Genomic DNA, 23,616 nt, shown 5'->3' on the forward strand with positions numbered 1-23,616 from the left:
CCAGACAATCCTCATCTTCAAGAATTGGAAGTTATAAACTTTGATTAGCTTTGCTCTATTTATTTCTTATTTTTTACATTTCATGATTTCAACAAATGCTATTTTGTTATTCATGGATACTGTTCAGATTGCAATTTAATAAAACAATGAAGTATTTCATTTTAAAATATGATAACCGTTGAAGACCTTTTTTCACTCAGGAATACAGGCATAAAATTCTTTGTATTCATTGCTTATATGCTATCAGGTTTGAGTGGACACAAATTCAGGATTCAAACTCTCAGTTCAGAATTTCAAGGGCATTTACTGGTTGCGTATGCAGGGTCTGGTACAAAGAAAGGCAGCCCAAGAACAGCAAACAAATCCGGAACAGCAGGCAAAAGGCGTGGTCGACAAAACAGTAGGTCAAAAAACTCTAGCAAGCAGGCAGGTGAGGAAAACACAAGGAACTGAGCTGGAAGCTAACTTTTTGTCAGCAGATTAGCTTTTCAGCTAACTTCAAAAACCGTCAGAGGACCGATTGGCTTCTGCTAAATTTACTTCTGCTAATTTAGCCCGCTAACATTTTTTTATGTAGTAATAGTGATAAACATTTCTAAACTTTAAAATCATACATGTTGGCTCCTGCCTGCTACGTATTTTACAGCAGTCAGGCAGCTGAGAGGAGCTGAGCTCAACTCTACCCCAGCAGAAGGGCCAAAGAAAAAAAAAGTAATTTCCCTTCACAGCATACAGCGGTCCAGCCGTGAGGCCGAAGTCCTCAAAGGGAAAGCAGGTTTGGCCTATGGTTTGATTTATAAACCAAATTCATCCGGATAGTTTAACTACATTAATGTCAAGTGTGCCATTTGTACAAAGTGAAAATATAACACATCTTTTAATTTTAAAATAATGCACTAATTCTGAAGTTTTCAACATTAACACTCACAGATGCCAAAATGCATTATGGGTAAACTCAGCCTCCGATCACTGATTGGTTCATTCATTATATGTAAAAACCAACACACAAGTTTAACGTGTGTTGGTTTTTACAAATAAATTCAGTTTGTTAAGTTGTGATTCAGCAACAACCGTGTGAGATAACCGGGTGTCATTCACACTGCCATCCAGCAGATGACAGTGTTCAATGCTTTTTGACCCATATATACTACTCAAAACCGGCTTGTCAGTAGCTGAGAGTGTACCGGAGACAATACTGAAAGATAGTGCTTAGTGGTTAGCTGTAGCTTACGCTATTATTTATTTATTTAATTTTTTTGTGGTTTATAGGTTTAGCGTTATAAAAGTTAACTTTTCAGTTAGCTGATTAGCGGTTGTTGAAGCTAACTTTTTGGTTAGCTATGCCCACCACTGCATAAAGCACAATGATCTGGCGAGGAACTAGTGCAACCAATGAAGCTTATACACACCCTGGTGATGAGCTACAGATTAGAAACCGGTGTGCACCCAGCACCAAGTGAGACGGACAAGAGAAATCACAAAAAAGGCAAACAAATCAAACTAAACTAAAAGAGAACAAAGCATAATACAAAAGTCCAAATCATGGCATATGCAAATATGGAAAGCAAAGAATTTTTTTTTTTTTGCTTATCTGCAAATGATCCATCCTGCAACTTAGATATCCTGATCTGAACTGTGGGTTTTGCAGTCTGTCAGACCCCTACTAGTTATAGGCTTCATCATCCTCTTAAGCTTTGATCCCTCAGAGAAAAGATTCAAAATCTAACTGCATAAACCTTTACTAAAAAAGGGACATGATATCAAGATGTACATCATTGTTCATGTAATTACTTTATAGTTGCATCATCGTAGAACGTTTGGACATCTGTCTTATTTTCAGATACAAAGTGTTTGCAGGGTAGCGGACCTATAAATGACAATTTTTTATCTGAGATAACTGTAATGACTCTACTTAAAATGGTAATCATTGTTTTGAAGTGCAAAATGTCTAATGCAGCCTATCATACATGCAAAATATAGCAATCATTGGAATTTTCCTGTTCCACTGTAGCCAGACTGAAAATAAGTTTTGTTGTTGTCTCTCTGTCCTGCAGCCCCTTTGTCACATATTGTTTGCACTGGCGAGTCCTTCACTGCAAACAGTACATTGATTGTAATTGCAAAAGAGCCTAACTACTTTCTACGTATTGGTGCAGCAGCAGCAGTGTTGAAGTGACAAACATTTTCAGGCATGCAATAACCTTTCCTCTTTGCTACCCTGCTGCCTGCCAGGGTACAGTGACCCCTACTGCATGCTGGGAATCCTGGTGGGCCAGAGTGCCAAAGAGAGCGAAGAGAAAAAGGAAAGAAAGTTCAGCTTCAGGAAGAGGAAGGAGAAGCTGGAGAAGCGCAGCAGCACCAAGGAGGTGTTACCTGCCAGGTGCATCCAGGTCACCGACGTCAAACCGGAGACTCTCAATCCAGTTTGGGATGAGCACTTTGTCTTGTAAGTACAACTTTTGGATGATGGGAACATGCTTGTGTTCTTTGATTGGCGCGGTGGAGTCGCAGTTTCTTCAGTTTCACACGATCAGCACAATCTGTCAGTTATGTGACCGTTGCTGGACATCATCGTCTCTGCTGTTGGTGTGGCGCCAAAGGCTTGTTCAGTGTTTGCAAATTAAATCAATAACTTATAAGTTTACTGCATTTTCCACAGTGAAATCGACGACGTCCACAATGACCTCTTACATCTCGACATATGGTAAGATCACTGTGTGCTTGAGACAGTTTGCAGTTGTGATTTTTATACAATTTAGTGGGGATGTTTAACGTTATGCTGCAGTAACTCTTCAGATTCTCACCTCCAAGTTTTAATTTTCAAGCTAAATTAAATAATTAACTTTTAATTAAAAAGCTATTACTTATCAGTTAAAGTTTTATTACCTCTGGTCAGCTTCATCCTCATACTTGTTGAGTAAATTTTACTTGAGGTGAGTTGTGAATGTCAGTTAAGCCCAGTTCTCACTTTTTGCAGATATGCATCCAGGAAACTTACAGTTTGAAACCTTGTCCATACCATGGAAGAACTTACACTGTTAAAAACAAACAAAAATCCATTGTTTATTTAGTAAAAAACTGTCAGCTGTGGTTGCCAGAATAATTATAAGAAATACAGGAATTTTCTTTTAATTTTTTTAATTTATTTATTCCAAAATTAACGTTATGATGCTGCTTTTACATAATTACTTCAGTGGAATTTAAATGCAGATTTATTACACATTGAATCCCATTTTGTTGTGCTGCTACTATTTTGCTCAGGACCACCACAGACGTTTTGGCATGAGATCCACATACTGATCTGGTTTTTCAAGCACAACTCCAGGTGTATAAGCTGAATGGGCCTTGGGCAACTTTGAATATGGGATATGTATTTCACTTTGGAGACAAACATATGGAAGTAAATCTGTGCCATCAGAGTTTGAATTTGAATTTCTAAGGTTGAATTCATTTAGCATCAAAAAATTTCAACCTCAAAAAAATTTCAACCTCAAAAATTCAACTTAACCCTATAAAGCCCACCCTGTGAAATAATTGTCAGAAAATTCAAATTTTTTGAAACAAGAGTCTTTACTGGACCTTTTAACAAAACCACCAAAACAAACAAACAAACAAACAAACAAAAAAAAAAACAAAAAACAAAAACCTTTTTGCATATATGAGTTTTTATTTGTATCACATTTGCTACATTGGGCGTTCTAGCATAAAAACATCCATTTTAAATCCAGAGCAAACATAACATTTCAAATCTATAAAATGCTGCATTTTCTTAGGGAAATTTCTGTGGATCACTTGTTTCAGGCAGCCATTATGAATGTCTCATCTGAAGGCCCTCTGATGCATAAGATACTGACATCTGGTGGTTTGTCTGTGCACTACAAGTATCTCATTGTATACGATGGGTTTTTTGGGGAGAAAATATCACACTGATGAAGCAGACATCTCAGAAAATACTGTATCAAATATGATACACTTGGCGTTATAGGGCTAAAAAAATGAGCTCAAAAAATAGAAAAGCAGGGAGAAGCAATTGATCCCTGTTTCAATCATCCAACATTCAGCAATGTATCACATCTTCTTTCCATTTAGTCTTGGTGTCACATGACCAATGGAGTAAACCGTTATTGGCTGAATGTTGGATGATTGAGACAGGGATCGATTGTTTCCCCCGGCTTGTCTATTTTTTGAGGTTGATTTTTTTTTATATATTTTTTTTATAATATTATATATAAGTATAAAAGTATATTAATATGAGGAGTGTTGTGTGGGCCGCTGAAGAGGAGGTACTGCTGGCCCACCACCACCAGAGGGCGCCCTGCTTGGAGTGCGGGCTCCAAGCACGAGAGGGCGCCAGACCTAGAAGAAGTGACAGCTGTCATTCATCCCCTGCACCAGCTGTCACTCGTTCATCATCATCACCACCATAAAAGCCGGACTGCAACTCCACCTCCTCGCCGAGAAATCGACTACCATTCCTGAGGTAATCCTTCTCTGCAGTATTTGGATTAATCCACGTTTTGATCTCTGTTTGCAGCCGTTTATTCCTGTGGGACAGTTTTTGTTGGAGTGGCGTGTTGTGGGAACCGCGACGTCTTCGCCTCCCACTCCCTCCAGATAAGTGACTGACAGGAGCTGCTTAAGTGTATGATTGGAGGTGGAGGTGCTCCCTCCCTTCAGTGTTGGACTGTGTATTACTGAGTGTGTGGACTCACACTCACACATCCTGTTTTTGCTCTCTGCCAGCAGTACCAGGGTCGACAGCCGGGAACAGAGGCCACCTGGGGACTCGGGACTTGGCGGCTCCGGTGTTCTTCAGACCGTTGGTGGTGGAAGCCGTGTGGAGTACGGCTTCTCTCTCGTCGGGGGGGTCTCCTATCTTCGAGCCTGCCACACGTTACCTGGTGCTAATTGACTGTGCATATTTTCTGTGTCTTTTCGTTGTGTAGTGTCACAACATTAAATTGTTACCTTTTGGTTTAGTCATTGTCCGTTCATTTGCGCCCCCTGTTGTGGGTCCGTGCTACGACACCTTCACAACAGGATTTCTCGGCCATCGTCATGGACTCCGAGGGACGTCAACCCGAGCTTGAACGGCCAATGGAAGAACCAGGAGCGCAGGCGTCAGCAGGAGGCGTGTTGAGTGAGCTGCAGCAGATCTTAACCACCTTCACGGCTCGGTTAGACTTAGTGACCGAGCAGAATGTCCTCCTTAATCGGAGGGTGGAGGCTCTCACCGCCAGGGTGGAAGCGCACGAGCAGGGCGCTGCTGCAGCCGCTCCTCTGGCTGGTCCTGGGCCTGTATCAGACGTTCCACTGGTCATTCAACGAACCCCCCCACCGTCCCCTGAAGCATACATAAGCCCTCCGGAACCGTACGGGGGCTGTGTCGAGACGTGCGCGGACTTCCTCATGCAGTGTTCACTCGTCTTTTCACAGCGCCCTGTCATGTACGCATCAGACGCTAGCCGGGTGGCTTATGTGATCAATTTGCTTCGAGGAGAGGCACGCGCATGGGCTACGGCGCTTTGGGAGCAGAATTCACGGCTCCTAACGTCTTATACTGGGTTTGTACGGGAGTTCAAACAAGTGTTTGATCATCCCAACAGAGGCGAGACCGCTTCGAACGTGCTGCTGTCGATGAGACAGGGGCGCCGTAGCGCAGCCGAGTATGCAGTCGACTTCCGCATTGCGGCAGCGAGGTCCGGCTGGAATAACGTTGCGCTCCGCGCTGCCTTTGTAAATGGACTGTCACCGGTCCTTAAGGAGCACCTACTGGCTAAGGAGGAACCGCGGGATTTTGACGAGCTTATTGATTTAGTTATACGCTTAGACAACCGCTTAAACGAGCATCGTCGGGAGCAGGCCGGGGGGCGTGACCGGCCACGAGCCATCCCTCCTCCTTCCGGTTCCGACAAAGTGACGTCGTCCCCACGCTTCACTGCCAGAGAGCTCCGTGTGGCTACAGCTCCCCCTGCTGAGGAGGCTATGGACACGAGCAGGGCCAAAGTAAAAACAAACATCAGACAAAGGAGACTGGCCCGCGGGGAGTGTTTTATCTGCGGCTCATGTGAGCACATGCAGAGGGACTGCCCTAAATGGTCAAACTACAACGCCCGTCCTTAGAAACTGGGCTAAGGATGGGCCATAATACGCACGCGGGAAAACCCCGCAAATCTGCACGAATCCCAGTAACAATCCTGAGTGGGGATTTAACCCTTCATGCCCCAGCAGTATTAGACACAGGGTCGGAAGGGAATCTGCTGGACAGCAGATGGGCAAAGGAAGTAGGGCTCCCCCTGGTGGCTCTGCCGGCACCATTGCAGGTGCGAGCACTAGACGGCACCCTGCTTCCATTAATCACAACCAGTGACTCAACCAGTGACTTTGGTTGTGTCTGGGAATCACAGGGAGGAGATAGTGTTCCATGTCACACCATCTACTTCCCGAGTGATTTTGGGCTTTCCATGGATGGTGAAGCACAATCCCCGGATTGATTGGCCGTCTGGGGTTGTGACGCAGTGGAGCGAAACCTGCCACCGGGGAGTGCCTAGGATCCTCGGTTCCTCCCGGCACTACGGCTAATGAGGAGGTCAAAGTCCCCCCCAATCTATCGGCGGTGCCAAAGGAGTACCATGATCTTGCTGACGTTTTCAGCAAAGATCTGGCGCTCACTCTTCCCCCGCACCGACCGTATGATTGTGCCATCGATTTGGTCCCGGGCGCTGAGTACCCGTCCAGCAGGCTGTACAACCTCTCACGTCCGGAACGCGAATCAATGGAGACCTACATCCGGGACTCCTTAGCTGCCGGGCTGATCCGAAACTCCACCTCCCCGATGGGTGCTGGTTTCTTTTTTGTGGGCAAGAAAGACGGCGGACTCCGTCCATGCATTGATTACAGAGGGCTGAACGAGATCACGGTTCACAACCGATACCCGTTGCCCCTGTTGGATTCTGTGTTACGCCCCTGCATGGAGCCCAAATCTTCACTAAATTGGATCTTAGAAACGCGTACCACCTGGTTCGGATCCGGAGGGAGACGAATGGAAGACGGCGTTTACACCCCGTTAGGTCACTTTGAGTACCTGGTCATGCCGTTCGGCCTCACCAACGCCCCCGCGATGTTCCAAGCTTTGGTAAACGACGTCTTGCGGGACTTCCTGCATCGGTTCGTCTTCGTATATCTGGACGATAGACTCATCTTCTCCCCGGACCCTGAGACCCATGTCCAGCATGTACGTCAGGTCCTACAGCGGTTGTTGGAGAACCGGCTGTTTGTGAAGGGCGAGAAGTGCGAGTTCCACCGCACTTCTTTGTCCTTCTTGGGGTTCAGAATCTCCTCCAACTCCGTCGCCCCTGATCCGGCCAAGGTTGCGGCGGTGAGAGATTGGCCCCAACCGATAAGCCGTAGGAAACTACAGCAGTTCCTCGGCTTTGCAAATTTCTATAGGAGGTTCATCAAAGGTTACAGTCAGGTAGTTAGCCCCCTGACTGCCCTGACCTCCACCAAAGTCCCCTTCACCTGGTCGGATCGGTGCAAAGCCGCGTTCCAGGAGTTGAAACGCCGGCTCTCGACTGCACCAGTTCTGGTGCAGCCTGATCCTGATCGCCAGTACGTAGTTGAAGTGGACGCCTCTGACTCAGGGATAGGAGCCGTGCTGTCCCAGAGCGTGGAGGCTGATAAGGTTCTCCATCCTTGTGCCTTTTATTCCCGCAGGTTGACCCCAGCTGAACGGAACTATGACGTCGGCAATCGGGAACTCCTCACGGTGAAGGAGGCTCTTGAAGAGTGGAGACACCTGCTGGAGGGGGCGTCGTTGCCCTTCACGGTTTTCACGGACCATCGGAACCTGGAGTACATCCGGACCGCCAAGCGGCTGAACCCCAGGCAAGCCCGCTGGTCTCTGTTCTTCGGGCGCTTTGACTTCCAGATCACGTACCGCCCCGGGACCAAGAACCAAAAACCAGATGCATTGTCCCGGGTGCATGAAGAAGAAGCCAAAGCGGAGTTGTCGAACCACACCGAGACCATCATCCCCGAGTCCACTGTCGTGGCCACCCTCACCTGGGACGTGGAGAAGACCGTCCGGGAGGCCCTGACAAGAAGCCCGGACCCGGGGACCGGCCCCAAGAACAGACTATACGTCCCACCAGAGGCAAGAGCTGCCGTCTTGAACTTCTGTCACGGGTCCAAGCTGTCCTGTCATCCCGGAGTACGCAGGACCGTGGCAGTAGTCCAGCAGCGCTTCTGGTGGGCGTCCCTGGAAACCGACGTCCGGGACTACGTCCAGGCCTGTACCATCTGCGCCAGGGGTAAGGCGGACCACCGGAGGACGACGGGACTCCTCCATCCCCTGCCAGTGCCTCATCGCCCCTGGTCTCACATCGGCCTGGACTTCGTCACGGGCCTCCCGCCGTCCCAGGGCAACACCGTGATTCTCACGATAGTGGACCGGTTCTCCAAGGCGGCCCACTTCGTGGCCCTCCCGAAGCTCCCAACGGCCCAGGAGACAGCAGACCTCCTGGTCCACCATGTCATGCGGCTGCATGGGATACCGTCGGACGTCGTCTCGGATCGGGGCCCCCAGTTCTCTTCACAGGTGTGGAAGAGTTTCTGTAAGGAGCTGGGGGCCACCGTAAGTCTCTCGTCGGGGTACCATCCCAGACCAACGGCCAGGCAGAGCGGGCTAATCAGGAGTTAGAGCAAGCCCTCCGATGTGTCACCTCCGCGCATCCGGTGGCCTGGAGTCACCATCTGGCCTGGATCCACAGCCTGTCTAGTGGATTTTTATTTTATTTTAGCACTGTTGTCGTGCGTTACCTGTGCTGCTCCACAGCCTGTCTAGTGGATTTTTATTTTGTTTTAGCACTGTTGTCGTGCGTTGCCTGTGCTGCTCCACAGCCTGTCCAGTGGATTTTTATTTTTATTTTATTTTTTAGCACTGTTGTTGTGCGTTACCTGTGCTGCTCCACAGCCTGTCTAGTGTCGGATTCCCTGTTTGGGAATCCGCTAGCTTAGCATAGCTACTAGCTCTTAGCCGTTTTAGCATGGCGGCTTCTCCTGTCTCTCCTGCACTTTTCTGCTCTGGGTGTGAAATGTTTAGTTATTCCTCGGCCTCTTTTAGCAGTAACGGTACTTGTAATAAGTGCAGCTTATTCGTAGCTTTGGAGGCCAGGCTGGGCGAGTTGGAGGCTCGGCTCCGCACCGTGGAAAATTCTACAGCTAGCCAGGCCCCTGTAGTCGGTGCGGACCAAGGTAGCTTAGCCGCCGTTAGTTCCCCCCTGGCAGACCCCGTGCAGTCGGGAAGGCAGGCTGACTGGGTGACTGTGAGGAGGAAGTGTAGCCCTAAACAGAAGCCCCGTGTACACCGTCAACCCGTTCACATCTCTAACCGTTTTTCCCCACTCGACGATACACTCGCCGAGGATCAAACTCTGGTTATTGGCGACTCTGTTTTGAGAAATGTGAAGTTAGCGACACCAGCAACCATTGTCAATTGTCTTCCGGGGGCCAGAGCAGGCGACATCGAAGGACATTTGAAATTGCTGGCTAAGGCTAAGCGTAAATTTGGTAAGATTGTAATTCACAGTCGGCAGTAATGACACTCGTTACGCCAATCGGAGGTCACTAAATTAACATTGAATCGGTGTGTAACTTTGCAAAAACAATGTCGGACTCTGTTGTTTTCTCTGGGCCCCCTCCCCAATCAGACCGGGAGTGACATGTGTTAGCCGCATGTTCTCCTTGAATTGCTGGCTGTCCTGAGTGGTGTCTCAAAAAATGAGGTGGGCTTCATTGATAATTGGCAAAGCTTCTGGGGAAAAACCTGGTCTTGTTAGGAGAGACTGCATCCATCCCACTTTAGAGGAGCAGCTCTCATTTCTAGAAATCTGGCCAATTTTTTGGGAATCCTCCAAACTGTGACTGTCTAGCGTTGGGACCAGGAGGCAGAGCTGTGGTCTTATACACCTCTCTGCCGCTTCTCATCCCCCTGCCATCCCCTCGTTGCCCCATCCCCATAGAGACGGTGCCTGCTCCCAGACCACCAATAACTAGCAAAAATCTATTTAAGCATAAAATTCAAAAAGAAAAAATAAGTATAGCACCTTCAATTGCACCACAGACTAAAACAGTTAAATGTGTCTATTAAACATTAGGTCTCTTTCTTCTAAGTCCTGTTGGTAAATGATATAATAATTGATCAACGTATTGATTTATTCTGCCTAACAGAAACTTGGATTACAGCAGGATGAATATGTTAGTTTAAATGAGTCAACACCCCCCGAGTCACACTAACTGTCAGAATGCTCGTAGCACGGGCCGGGGCGGAGGATTAGCAGCAATCTTCCATTCCAGCTTATTAATTAATCAAAAACCTAGACAGAGCTTTAATTCATTTGAAAGCTTGTATCATCAGTCCTTGTCCATCCAAATTGGAAGTCCCAAAAACCAGTTTTATTTGTTATTATCTATCGTCCCACCTGGCGTTACTGTGAGTTTCTCTGGAATTTCAGACCTTTGTCTGACTTAGTGCTTAGCTCAGATAAGATAATTATAGTGGGGCGACTTTAACATCCACACAGATGCTGAGAATGACAGCCCTCAACACTGCATTTAATCTATTATTAGACTCTATCGGCTTTGCTCAAAAAGTAAATGAGTCACACCCACCACTTTAATCATATTTTAGATCTTGTTCTGACTTATGGTATGGAAATAGAAGACTTAACAGTATTCCCTGAAAACTCCCTTTGTCTGATCATTTCTTATAACATTTACATTTACCCTGATGGACTACCCTGCAGTGGGGAATAAGTTTCATTACACTAGAAGTCTTTCAGAAAGCGCTGTACTAGGTTTAAGGATATGATTCCTTCTTTATGTTCTCTAATGTCATATACCAACACAGAGCAGAGTAGCTACCTAAACTCTGTAAGGGAGTTAGAGTATCTTGTCAATAGTTTACATCCTCATTGAAGACAACTTTGGATGCTGTAGCTCCTCTGAAAAAGAGAGCTTTAAATCAGAAGTGTCTGACTCCGTGGTATAACTCACAAACTCGTAGCTTAAAGCAGATAACCCGTAAGTTGGAGAGGAAATGCGTCTCACTAATTTAGAAGATCTTCACTTAGCCTGGAAAAAGAGTTTGTTGCTCTATAAGAAAGCCCTTCGTGAAGCTAGGACATCTTTCTACTCATCACTAATTGAAGAAAATAAGAACAACCCCAGGTTTCTTTTCAGCACTGTAGCCAGGCTGACAAAGAGTCAGAGCTCTATGAGCTGAGTATTCCATTAACTTTAACTAGTAATGACTTCATGACTTTCTTTGCTAACAAAATTTTGACTATTAGAGAAAAAAATTACTCATAACCATCCCAAAGAGGTATCGTTATCTTTGGCTGCTTTCCAGTGATGCCGGTATTTGGGTTAGACTCTTTCTCTCCGATTGTTCTGTCTGAGTTATTTTCATTAGTTACTTCATCCAAACCATCAACATGCTATTAGACCCCATTCCTGCCAGGCTGCTCAAGGAAGTCCTAACCATTATTTAATGCTTCAATCTTAAATATGATCAATCTATCTTTGTTAGTTGGTTATGTACCACAGGCCTTTAAGGTGGCAGTAATTAAACCATTACTTAAAAAGCCATCCACTTGACCCAGCTATCTTAGCTAATTATAGGCCAATCTCCAACCTTCCTTTCTCTCAAAGATTCTTGAGAGGGTAGTTGTAAAACAGCTAACTGATCACCTGCAAGAGGAAATGGTCTATATTGAAGAGTTTCAGTCAGGTTTTAGAATTCATCATAGTACAGAACAGCATTAGTGAAGGTTACAAATGATCTTCTTATGGCTTCGGACAGTGGACTTATCTCTGTGCTTGTTCTGTTGGACCTCAGTGCTGCTTTTGATACTGTTGACCATAAATTTTATTACAGAGATTAGAGCATGTCATAGGTATTAAAGGCATTGCGCTGCGGTGGTTTGAATCATATTTGTCTAATAGATTACAGTTGTTCATGTAAATGGGGAATCTTCTTCACAGACTAAAGTTAATTATGGAGTTCCACAAGGTTCTGTGCTAGGACCAATTTTATTCACTTTATACATGCTTCCCTTGGGCAGTATTATTAGACGGTATTGCTTAATTTTCATTGTTACGCAGATGATACCCAGCTTTATCTATCCATGAAGCCAGAGGATACGCACCAATTAGCTAAACTGCAGGATTGTCTTACAGACATAAAGACATGGATGACCTCTAATTTCCTGCTTTTAAACTCAGATAAAACTGAAGTTATTGTACTTGGCCCCACAAATCTTAGAAGCATGGTGTCTAACCAGATCGTTACTCTGGATGGCATTTCCCTGATCTCTGGTAATACTGTGAGAAATCTTGGAGTTATTTTTGATCAGGATATGTCATTCAAAGCGCATATTAAACAAATATGTAGGACTGCCTTTTTGCATTTACGCAATATCTCTAAAATCAGAAAGGTCTTGTCTCAGAGTGATGCTGAAAAACTAATTCATGCATTTGTTTCCTCTAGGCTGGACTATTGTAATTCATTATTATCAGGTTGTCCTAAAAGTTCCCTAAAAAGCCTTCAGTTGGTTCAGAATGCTGCAGCTAGAGTACTGACGGGGACTAGCAGGAGAGAGCATATCTCACCCGTGTTGGCCTCCCTTCATTGGCTTCCTGTTAATGCTAGAATAGAATTTAAAATTCTTCTTCTTACTTATAAGGTTTTGAATAATCAGGTCCCATCTTATCTTAGGGACCTCATAGTACCATATTACCCCATTAGAGCGCTTCGCTCTCAGACTGCGGGCTTACTTGTAGTTCCTAGGGTTGTAAGAGTAGAATGGGAGGCAGAGCCTTCAGCTTTCAGGCTCCTCTCCTGTGGAACCAGCTCCCAATTCAGATCAGGGAGACAGATACCCTCTCTACTTTTAAGATTAGGCTTAAAACTTTCCTTTTCGCTAAGGCTTATAGTTAGGGCTGGATCGGGTGACCCTGGACCATCCCTTGGTTATGTTGCTTTAGACGTAGACTGTGTTTCATAGTTGTTGTATGGCCTTGCCTTGCAATGTGGAGCGCCTTGGGGCAACTGTTTGTTGTGATTTGGCGCTATACAAGAAAAAAGTTGATTGATTGATTGATTGATCGAGTATGCCCACAACAGCCAAGTTTCGTCTGCTACTGGCCTCGTCCCCTTTTGAGGCATGTTTGGGGTACCAGCCCCGTTGTTCCCGTTGATGAGGGAGAGGTCGGTGTGCCCTCGGTCAGGCCCACCTCAGGAGGTGCCGGCCGGGTGTGCAGGCCGCCCGCTCTGCATTGTAAAGGCCCTGACGAGGGCTAAGGCCATCGGACCGCCGGCGTTCCCCGGCCCCCACATACCAGCTCCCGGGCAGGAGGTGTGGCTTTCGACCAATGGACATCCCTCTGTGTTCGCCTCCCTAAATTGAAAGACAGATTCATCGGACCATTTAAGATTCCTCAAGATCATCAACCCGGCCGCAGTGAAGCTTCGACTCCCGCTTCACTGCGGATTCACCCCGTCTTTTCATGTTTCCCCGTCTCAAGCCACACCACACCACCTCGCCCCTCTGTACCTCCGGGACCAACACCGCCTCCTGCCCGGCTCATCGACGGGGAGCCTGCCTGGACAGTCCGCAGGCTCCTGGACGTCCGTCGTAAGGGCCGGGGTTTCCAATATCTGGTGGACTGGGAGGGGTATGGACCTGAGGAACGCTCCTGGGTGAAGAGGAGCTTCATCCTGGACCCGGCCCTCCTGGCCGATTTCTACGCAAGACATCCGGACAAGCCTGGTCGGACGCCAGGAGGCGCCCGTTGACGGGGGGGTCCTGTTGTGTGGGCCGCTGAAGAGGAGGTACTGCTGGCCCACCACCACCAGAGGGCGCCCTGCTTGGAGTGCGGGCTCCAAGCACGAGAGGGCGCCAGACCTAGAAGAAGTGACAGCTGTCATTCATCCCCTGCACCAGCTGTCACTCGTTCATCATCATCACCACCATAAAAGCCGGACTGCAACTCCACCTCCTCGCCGAGAAATCGACTACCATTCCTGAGGTAATCCTTCTCTGCAGTATTTGGATTAATCCACGTTTTGATCTCTGTTTGCAGCCGTTTATTCCTGTGGGACAGTTTTTGTTGGAGTGGCATGTTGTGGGAACCGCGACGTCTTCGCCTCCCACTCCCTCCAGATAAGTGACTGACAGGAGCTGCTTAAGTGTATGATTGGAGGTGGAGGTGCTCCCTCCCTTCAGTGTTGGACTGTGTATTACTGAGTGTGCGGACTCACACTCACACATCCTGTTTTTGCTCTCTGCCAGCAGTACCAGGGTCGACAGCCGGGAACAGAGGCCACCTGGGGACTCGGGACTTGGTGGCTCCGGTGTTCTTCAGACCGTTGGTGGTGGAAGCCGTGTGGAGTACGGCTTCTCTCTCGTCGGGGGGGGTCTCCTATCTTCGAGCCTGCCACACGTCACCTGGTGCTAATTGACTGTGCATATTTTCTGTGTCTTTTCGTTGTGTAGTGTCACAACATTAAATTGTTACCTTTTGGTTTAGTCATTGTCCGTTCATTTGCGCCCCCTGTTGTGGGTCCGTGCTACGACACCTTCACAACAAGGAGTTCTGTAAAAAAAAAATTATGTCTAGAACTGAGTAGGCCGTGTATCAATAGGATTAATCAGATTCTATAGTCCATGACATTTTCAGACTAACTCATAGCATGTAACAGAATGGTGCCACATGCAATTTGTGTACTTGCTTCCCAACAGCATATCCCTGGTTCAAGGCTGCCTGTACCCCATTCTCCTTTTATTAATTTTATGCAAATTACAATGGTTTTATTAAATATTATTTATGAAATAGAGCTGCCATTTGTTCCCATAAAACAATAGAATTTTCTGAATTTATTTATTTAAATTTTGTTTGGATTTTTTTTATAGTGTAGCCTTTTCAAGAAGGTATCTGTGGTGGTATTTCATCATTGTACCATGGACTTGATTTAACTCAGTTTTCAAGGCTAGGTAATAGTACATGTGGACATGAAGACATGAAAGTCTATGGCAAGCTGACCTTGATGTTTACCAATGATCTTGATGTTTACCCAACTGATTGACTTATGGCTGACGTTGCCATGGCAGCTCTACAGTCCACCTTGGTGTGTGCTACATTTGATCCAGATCAGGTTGAAAAATCAATTTCCTTGGCCTCTGCCTTTACCAAAGTGAATTTCAAATTAGGGCAGGTTTGATGTTAATCTTCTTTGATATACCAAGTTTGGTAGAAATGATCAAAAACACCTGGGAGCTGTAGGTCAGCAAAAAGACAGGCAGACAGTCAGTGACTGACCGTGGGCAAATCTGGCCTGAATCCGAATTCTAGAACCAGTGTCCATATGCGTGCCAGGTTTGATGCAAATAATTGTGAAAACTTAAATTTTGACCTTTTACCTCATTGACCTTAGGGTGCCTTATGTTGTAATTTGGCACTATGTAAATAAATTGAATTGAATAGACCTTGACCACAATAACTGGCATTTGGTAAATTTGATGTTGTCTTGGCAATTCCAGAACTTACCTACATATATGTGTCATAGAATATAGATATCAAAGTTAAAGTCAAATTTAGACCTTTGACACCAATTACATTAAGCCGTTATCAAAATGAACCCATTAAGTTGACTTTCATTCATGTCCCAAATTGGATGGTAATTAAACAAAGGACCTAGGAGGAATAAGGGGACAAACAGACTGCCAGACATGGCTCAAATTAGGGTATAGTGTTGAAGTTCTGTTTTTCTGTTGCAAATTTTGACCTACTTTGGTAATCTCTCTGTTGTTCTTGTACACAAATCATGGTACAAGTCATTTGTAATACATCATAACTCCACTCTCTAGAATGGCATGTTTTGGCTTCATACCACACATTACATCACATATGTGAGCAACTGTAATTGTCACATACCAATTTGTCACAGTTGCAGAGCGTGATCTTCTGGAACACATATCTGTGAAAGTGACTACTGCTTATTAGGGTTAATGTGGAAAATTGAAAATCAACACAGAGTGAGAAGGTATTGTCCTTTTTCTACAGGGATCATGATGATGACGTCTCTGTTGCTGAAGCTTGCAAAAAGCTCAATGAAGTCAGCGGACTTCGAGGGATGGGCAGGTAGAATTCATGCTGCCAAACTCTAAACATTTATTAACTCTTAAAGACTAGAGCTCTTGGTGAAATTCTATTGCAACTGTATTAATGGTAAATGTCCATTAGGTGGAGATATTGTTCCATTTCATGAACCTCAAGTACAGGCTGCTGTGGGACATGATGATAGATGGAATTACCTCAGGTGTATGATACAATATTTTAGTTGTATCAAAACTGTTGCTTATTTTGAAATGGTTGAAGTATAATGCATTGCCATGTATTCCCTTTGTTTACTGCACAAAGGGCCTGATTTACTGAGACCCCAGTTAACGAGTGCTGAATTGCATGGGATATCCAAAGTTTTGCATGTTGTGGTGGAGACACTTTTGTTTTGATTTACAGAGTGTAAACACACAGTTGATAGCAGATGATAATGTGATGTAGACAGCAATATACGAGGGCTGTCAATAAAGTAGCGGTCCTTTTTATTTTTTTCAAAAACTATATGGATTTCATTCATATGTTTTTACGTCAGACATGCTTGAACCCTCGTGCGCATGCGAGAGTTTTTCCACGCCTGTCGGTGACGTCATTCGCCTGTGAGCACTCCTTGTGGGAGGAGTCGTCCAGCCCCTCGTCGGAATTCCTTTGTCTGAGAAGTTGCTGAGAGACTGGCGCGTTGTTTGATCAAAATTTTTTCTAAACCTGTGAGACACATCAAAGTGGACACGGTTCGAAAAATTAAGCTGGTTTTCAGTGAAAATTTTAACAGCTGATGAGAGATTTTGAGGTGATTCTGTCGCTTTAAGGACTTTTCACGGTGCGAGACGTCGTGCAGCGCTCTCAGGCGGCGTCATCAGCCTGTTCAAGCTGAAAACCTCCACATTTCAGGCTCTATTGATCCAGGACGTCGTGAGAGAACAGAGAAGTTTCAGAAGAAGTCGGTTTCAGCATTTTATCCGGATATTCCACTGTTAAAGGAGATTTTTTTTAATGAAAGACGTGCGGACGGATCCGCGCGTCGGGACGCAGCCGACGCGGTGCGGCGGCACAGGAAAAACACCTCCGTGTTGATAACCATTTGTAAAATCCAGACGGCTTTTGATGGCTTTCAGTGGAGTGAGTATATGAGAAATTGTTTAACAGGCAGGACATGTTCCAACTTGTCCTTAAGGCTTTCAACAGAGGTGTTTTTCCTGTGGCGGAGCGTCGCGGCGGCTGCGTCCCGACGCGCGGACCCGTCCGCACGTCTTTCATTAAAAAATCTCCTTTAACAATGGAATATCCGGATAAAATGCTGAAACCGACTTCTTCTGAAACTTCTCTGTTCTCTCACGACGTCCTGGATCAATAGAGCCTGAAATGTGGAGGTTTCAGCTTGAACAGGCTGATGACGCCGCCTGAGAGCGCTGCGCGACGTCTCGCACCGTGAAAAGTCCTTAAAGCGACAGAATCACCTCAAAATCTCTCATCAGCCGTTAAAATTTTCACTGAAAACCAGCTTAATTTTTCGAACCGTGTCCACTTCGATGTGTCTCACAGGTTTAGAAAAAATTTTGATCAAACAACGCGCCAGTCTCTCAGCAACTTCTCAGACAAAGGAATTCCGACGAGGGGCTGGACGACTCCTCCCACAAGGAGTGCTCACAGGCGAATGACGTCACCGACAGGCGTGGAAAAACTCACGCATGCGCACGAGGGTTCAAGCATGTCTGACGTAAAAACATATGAATGAAATCCATATAGTTTTTGAAAAAAATAAAAAGGACCGTAACTTTATTGACAGCCCTCGTATAAATGTTTTATGGCCCCTTCACACATAACACATAGTTGTGCGAAAGAAGCAGGAACCGGCTGAAAAACAGCAGAAAACAAACAAAGTGGGGAGCCGCGAAACATTCCACCTGTTGTCGGGAGGGACACATGGTCGGACAGGCGCAGACGATACTGCAGCAACGGTTTTGTGCATGCTTGCGCACGCGCATGAGCACAATGCAAGCACCTGGAATGTGTGACACCACATCGCGCTGCTACTGTGGGGGTGGAGAACCACACACCAAAACCAAAACACCACAGTTTCTAATATTCCTTGGTCTAATATTTAATATTTTCTATATTTTGTCCAGCTGGCCCCACATGTCCAGTGAGTGGTGCGCTGAAGGACACCGCATCATGTGGACCATAGCTGATGTGGGTGACGTGACATTCAGATCACTAGCTGAGTGTACACATGATCAGATGGTTCTTTTCACATGGCACAGCCTGCCGCTGTGCGCACTGACACAGTCGCTCCAGCCAGTTGCAAAGGCGATATGTCTTTCCACCTGAGGACAACATGCCCATGCTGCGCCTCACGGTGGAGTGTTGTAAGGTGAAATCCTTCATAACATGATATGTGTTCTCCAGCTGTGACTTGCGGATCCAGAGATCCCAACAGCAGCAGTTGGCGTGGACACGTCCATCTTACCAAATGAACTCAGCTCACAGAACAAAAGTCTCACTCTCTGTTCCTTTGTTTTGTGATTATTTATTTTAATTATTTGTTATGTAATTACATATGTAGTTATTGTTGTATGTATTTATTTAATTGTCCTATTTTCTGTTTTTTTAATTTAACACGTCATGTGCACTGAGCCGCTGTCAGCTGGAACTGACCACAGCACGATGAGCAAAGCGATCACACATGAATGAGTTTCTGCCTTTCCCCATATTTTATTTATTGTCCACTCTTTCTGTCTGTCATGTGGAGTACAATGTACGTGGTGGAAGGTTCATTAGCCTGGGCGGCTGGCTGATGACAAAGTTCACACTGTGCTATGTGCGCTCAGACGTGGCTGGTCGGTCCCCATGTGATCTTGTCTGTATGTAATTATCAGCATGTCATGAGAGCCCACCCACACATGTGCATTGCATGGAGTGTTGTTCATGTTGTTGATGGCACGACATATGTCCTCCAGCTGAGTTGCAAGTACACAGTGGTACAGCCGTCCAGATGCACGCTGCGCTGCAGCAGCAGTCACACTCCAGCCACCTCTGTGGCACCTAACAATGTTGGAACATGGTGTGGGGGGACGACACGCTCTCGAGATTCTGTGTTTGCGTGGGGGTTGCGCAACATACTCACATGCCACGTGTGCGAGGGGAAGCTTGCATGGACATGCATGTTGCTTGGTAACAGCACATTTGTGGGGCACTTAGAACATGTGGGGCAAATCGCACATCAAGCTTGAAAGTGGTCACCTGACAGCTGAATGGCCCCGCCTTTTCTAACTGCCCCACGAGTGGTGTTGGATGTTCATGGGTGCCACCTGGACTCTAGCTGACTCCGCCTAAGAGTGGGTCGACTGGTCACTCACACTGTGAAGGCTGCCTCGATGGCGTATTCAGCCACGGTTCGCCATGGACAATTTTGTGCAGCTGCTCAACTATGCCCAGATATGTCCGACTTGCGTATGACATCCATTCAGATGCTGCAAAATGATCAGATGGCAGTGCGACCTCATCTTGCCCACCGTTCGAATGGGTGTCCGAATGAATGTGGTGACTGCTGTACGTGGTGTTCGAGTGCAGCTCCGATTTCCAACGAGTGCCATTTGACTCCTTCTTCATGCACCGTTCTGCCTCAATCGTGTTATGTGTGAAGGGGCTCTTAATGACAGTAAGTGCCAAATGAAATAAATCAATAGCTTAAGTTAAATTACTGGATGCAGGTTCAAGTCACCTCTCTATCCAGATCTTGTATGCATGAAAGACAACTCAGGATTCATATAGCAGTATATTTTATTGATTTATCTAATCTGAGACTGCTGGGCTAGGCTCTAGTCCTCTGTGACCCTTGATTGGCATAAGCAGGTTTAGAAATGAATGAATGAATTGAATGAATGATGCCCTCTATATTAAATTTACTATCATCATTTCACTAATGAATGATCTGTTTTCAAAAGTGATTCTACTCAGTGTTGTTAATAGGTCCTCTGGCAGGCTGTTCTGTGGATCAACCACTCTCATTGTAAATTCCTCAAAATTCAGATATGACCTTCTTTTAAATAATTTCTTACATCCGGATTACATTTATTAGCAGTATGCACTTTGCATTTCATTACACATGAACTTATAACTGTTTTCACATATTGACAATTTTAAGAAAGAAAGAAAGGTTTAAAAAATCTCTGCTGATGATAATGTCCACGTTTTGTGAGTTTGAAGCCATGGTGTTAACCGATTGCGCTTGACAGCCTGGTCTTCCAGATTGCCATTTCTGTGCAGAATTTTAATAATAATCGTTCATTGTAAACTTTGGACATATTTAATTTTATTTCATGCCTGTTTCTTTCAGAATGAATGTCACCCATATGTAACTGGTAAACCAAAAGCAGACCGCAAATATTGGAGTCTGTGTGGGATGTACACAGAGGACACACAGCACTTGAACAAGCTCATGTGCTGGCTATTGCAACAAACAAACATCAAAACAAAAATCTTCTATTCCAGACATTTAATTCTTGTTTTTACCTATTTGCATGCTTCCTCCCACAATTTTGTACTCTTGGGTGGACAAGCCCCCAAATTGTATATTCATGAAGGCAAATACGGTAAATTGATTTTGGACATTTGACAGATGGAATCCTCATTGCGCACTGTTTGTAATCAGCATGCAGGGGTATTGTGAGTACAATGGTGTTTGCTCAAGATTTACACACGTAAATCAGGCCTAAAATGTTAATTCACACATTCATCCATATAGTATTGTGGCCGACCTGTCAACCATTCGTCACTCAAAACATCATTTCCTATTGGATGGTGCAATTTTGAGAAAGTGGATCAGCTGCTTTTTAATTTTGATTGGATTATTTTTGTACTTGTCCTTTTTAATTCAAAAGAAAGGCTGATGTACAGGAAGCCCAGTGCAAACAGCCCTGTGTACACACAGAGCACACACAGTTCAGTCAGCTGAAATAAAGAGCCATATATTGCTGATATGTGGAAATGCCAGTCATAGCCAAAGAACAGAATTAAAATTATCCTCTGGTGGAAAAATGTGCATTTTTACATTTGAAAAAACATGTGACTAATAGCCAGGTGTCATTAAGAGTTGGAGCTCATTCTCAGTGCTGTAATTGTAAATCACACTGGGTTAATGTATTAGTCAATAGCCTAAAAAAAAATTACAACTGACAAACACAGACCGACAGATGGAATTCAGCCTTTGACAACAAGGGATGACCAATGTGTTTGACTGTATTTTCTGTTAAGGTATTTTAAGCAGATAGCGAAGTCAGTACGCGCCAATGGATCCGCATCATCGGGATCTGAGGAGAATGCAGACGACTTTCTCGGCTGTATCAACATCCCTTTGAGCGTGAGTGTTCAAAATGCACTAATTCATACAAAACTCGCACCAATCATCTCTGCTGGGCTAATGGGAGAAATCAAAGGCAAACTCAAAGCGATTGTCTGAAGTATGTTTTCCTTAAAGCTTCAGCTTGGTGTTTTATGGTGTTTAATCTGTGCAGGAGATCCCTGTCGTTGGTTATGACACATGGTTCAAGCTGGAGCCTCGCTCGAGTGCATCGAAAGTTCAAGGAGAGTGCCACTTGATACTGAAGCTCTTCACCAGTCAGGTATGAACAAAAGGGGTTGATCTCAGTTTTAAGCCCTGCCTAAAAGGCTCCATCCATTGTCATGGTGGAAGTAAGTAAAAAATAAAAACAAGAGCAATCAGAGAGTCTAACATCTGCCAGTCCTGATCTGGATCAAATCTACAATTCAGTGGAGTCTTCCATGCGTGGTGTTCGACTGATGTTTCGAGTGGTGCAAATTTATCTATCTGTGGTGCAAATTTGGTGAGAATCCGTGAAGTAGTTTTGTCGTAATCCTTCAAATCCTATACAAAGTAAAATCTTGATCCAGAATCTGGATCCAGATCACCTCCAAAATTCAATGGAGTCTTCCATGCCCTAATATTTACTGTATCTGTGGTGCAAATTTGGTGAGAATCCCTGAAGTAGTTTTGTCATAATCCTTCAAAGCCCATAAAGTTAAGTTCATCTAGAATCTGGATCTGGATCACTTCCAAAATATAATGGACTCTTCCATGGCCTAATGCACATCTGTGTTGAAAATTTTGTCAAAATCTGTGCAATACTTTTGACGTAATCCTGCTACCGGTAATCCTTCAAACCCTATATAAAGTGAAACTTGATCCAGAATCCAGATCACCTCCAAAGTTTAATGGAGTCTTCCTTGGTCTAATATCTGTGGTAAGTGTCGTAATTGTAAATCACACTGATGGCTGAGCTATATGTTTTAAACGTTAAAACTCTATTTATGACCATAAAATCCAGCATGAACATCCGCAAATCAAACACAACAGGGTTATTCCCTAAATAACATGCATATGAAATTCGTCACATGGAAATAAAATGCTATGTGTTATGTGTCGACGCGGGTTGAGGAGCGGACCTGCGTCAGACGGAACCCAGCGCTACAAATAACCAGAAAAGCGGTTCCAAAAACAATAAATTTATTTCACCCACTGGTGCATAAAACGTGTAAAAACAGAAATAGCGTCCTTCTGGTGGAGTGAAGGCTGGCACGCTCTCCAGCGCCCAAAAGGATCGAAGCCCGGCGCTCCTGGACCCACTACCACCGCCAAACACCCCCCAGGTGGACACGACAAACCGACTCTCTGCGAAGCATAGAAGAGGTGAGGTAAGTTAACAGTTACAACTAATATCCTTCAAAAGACACACACTATCAGCAACACATACAGGTCTGTATTTTAAGCTTTATGCAAATAAGCAGCTTCTCACAACAGGTGGAGGACCACTTGTCCGCATGCCACAGCAGTGAGAAGCGAGCTGCACAATCCTCATCACAATTCAAGTATACTGCGTAACAAAATACCAAGTTACTATCAACAATTAGTCAAACACTTAATCACCTTTGATGTGTGCTGACAGCATGTGTCCCTCACCCCTCCTTGCTTCACGGGCTCGATGTGTCAAACCCAGGCGCGGTCCTCAGCGTCTCACAAACGAACATCACAAGGTCGAGTTCCCCGCAGTTCTGCTTGAATCACACATGACTTAAATGCAGAACGCCATCCAATTATCTGCTTCAGCTGAAAGTCTTTAAGGTTGCATGTGAGCACCATTCACAGGTGCTGCACATGATGTTGATGAGGGTGAAGGATTCTTCAGCCAGCACCTTCTCCACAGACAAATCAGTTCTCATGCCACCTGGAGAGCAAAGAAAAGAAAAGAACACCAAAATATCCAGCCCCACCCCCCAACACACAACACTATGCCTGGTTTCTCCTGGGGATTTTCTGCATTGTACTTTCTGTTATTGTATGTGGTGGTGCCTCTCGTGGCAAACAGAAGGTAAGCAGAAAGAGCACCAGCGTGCAGCTGCACAGTAGTAAAATCCTAAAGA

The 23,616-nt window shown here is 45.2% G+C and overlaps 1 protein-coding gene across 1 annotated transcript in view; it reads left to right on the forward strand.

The window, feature by feature from the left end:
• baiap3 (BAI1 associated protein 3) overlaps positions 1–23,616 on the forward strand; it is a 127,825-nt gene that overhangs the window by 54,511 nt on the left and 49,698 nt on the right. Inside the window, 5 exon segments of the mRNA XM_034190164.1 lie at positions 2,233–2,446; positions 2,660–2,704; positions 16,126–16,203; positions 21,433–21,538; positions 21,693–21,800. Of these exon segments, the coding sequence (XP_034046055.1) occupies positions 2,233–2,446; positions 2,660–2,704; positions 16,126–16,203; positions 21,433–21,538; positions 21,693–21,800 (551 nt within the window).

Source organism: Thalassophryne amazonica, chromosome 16, assembly GCF_902500255.1.
Source record: "Thalassophryne amazonica chromosome 16, fThaAma1.1, whole genome shotgun sequence".
Lineage (NCBI taxonomy): Eukaryota > Metazoa > Chordata > Actinopteri > Batrachoidiformes > Batrachoididae > Thalassophryne > Thalassophryne amazonica.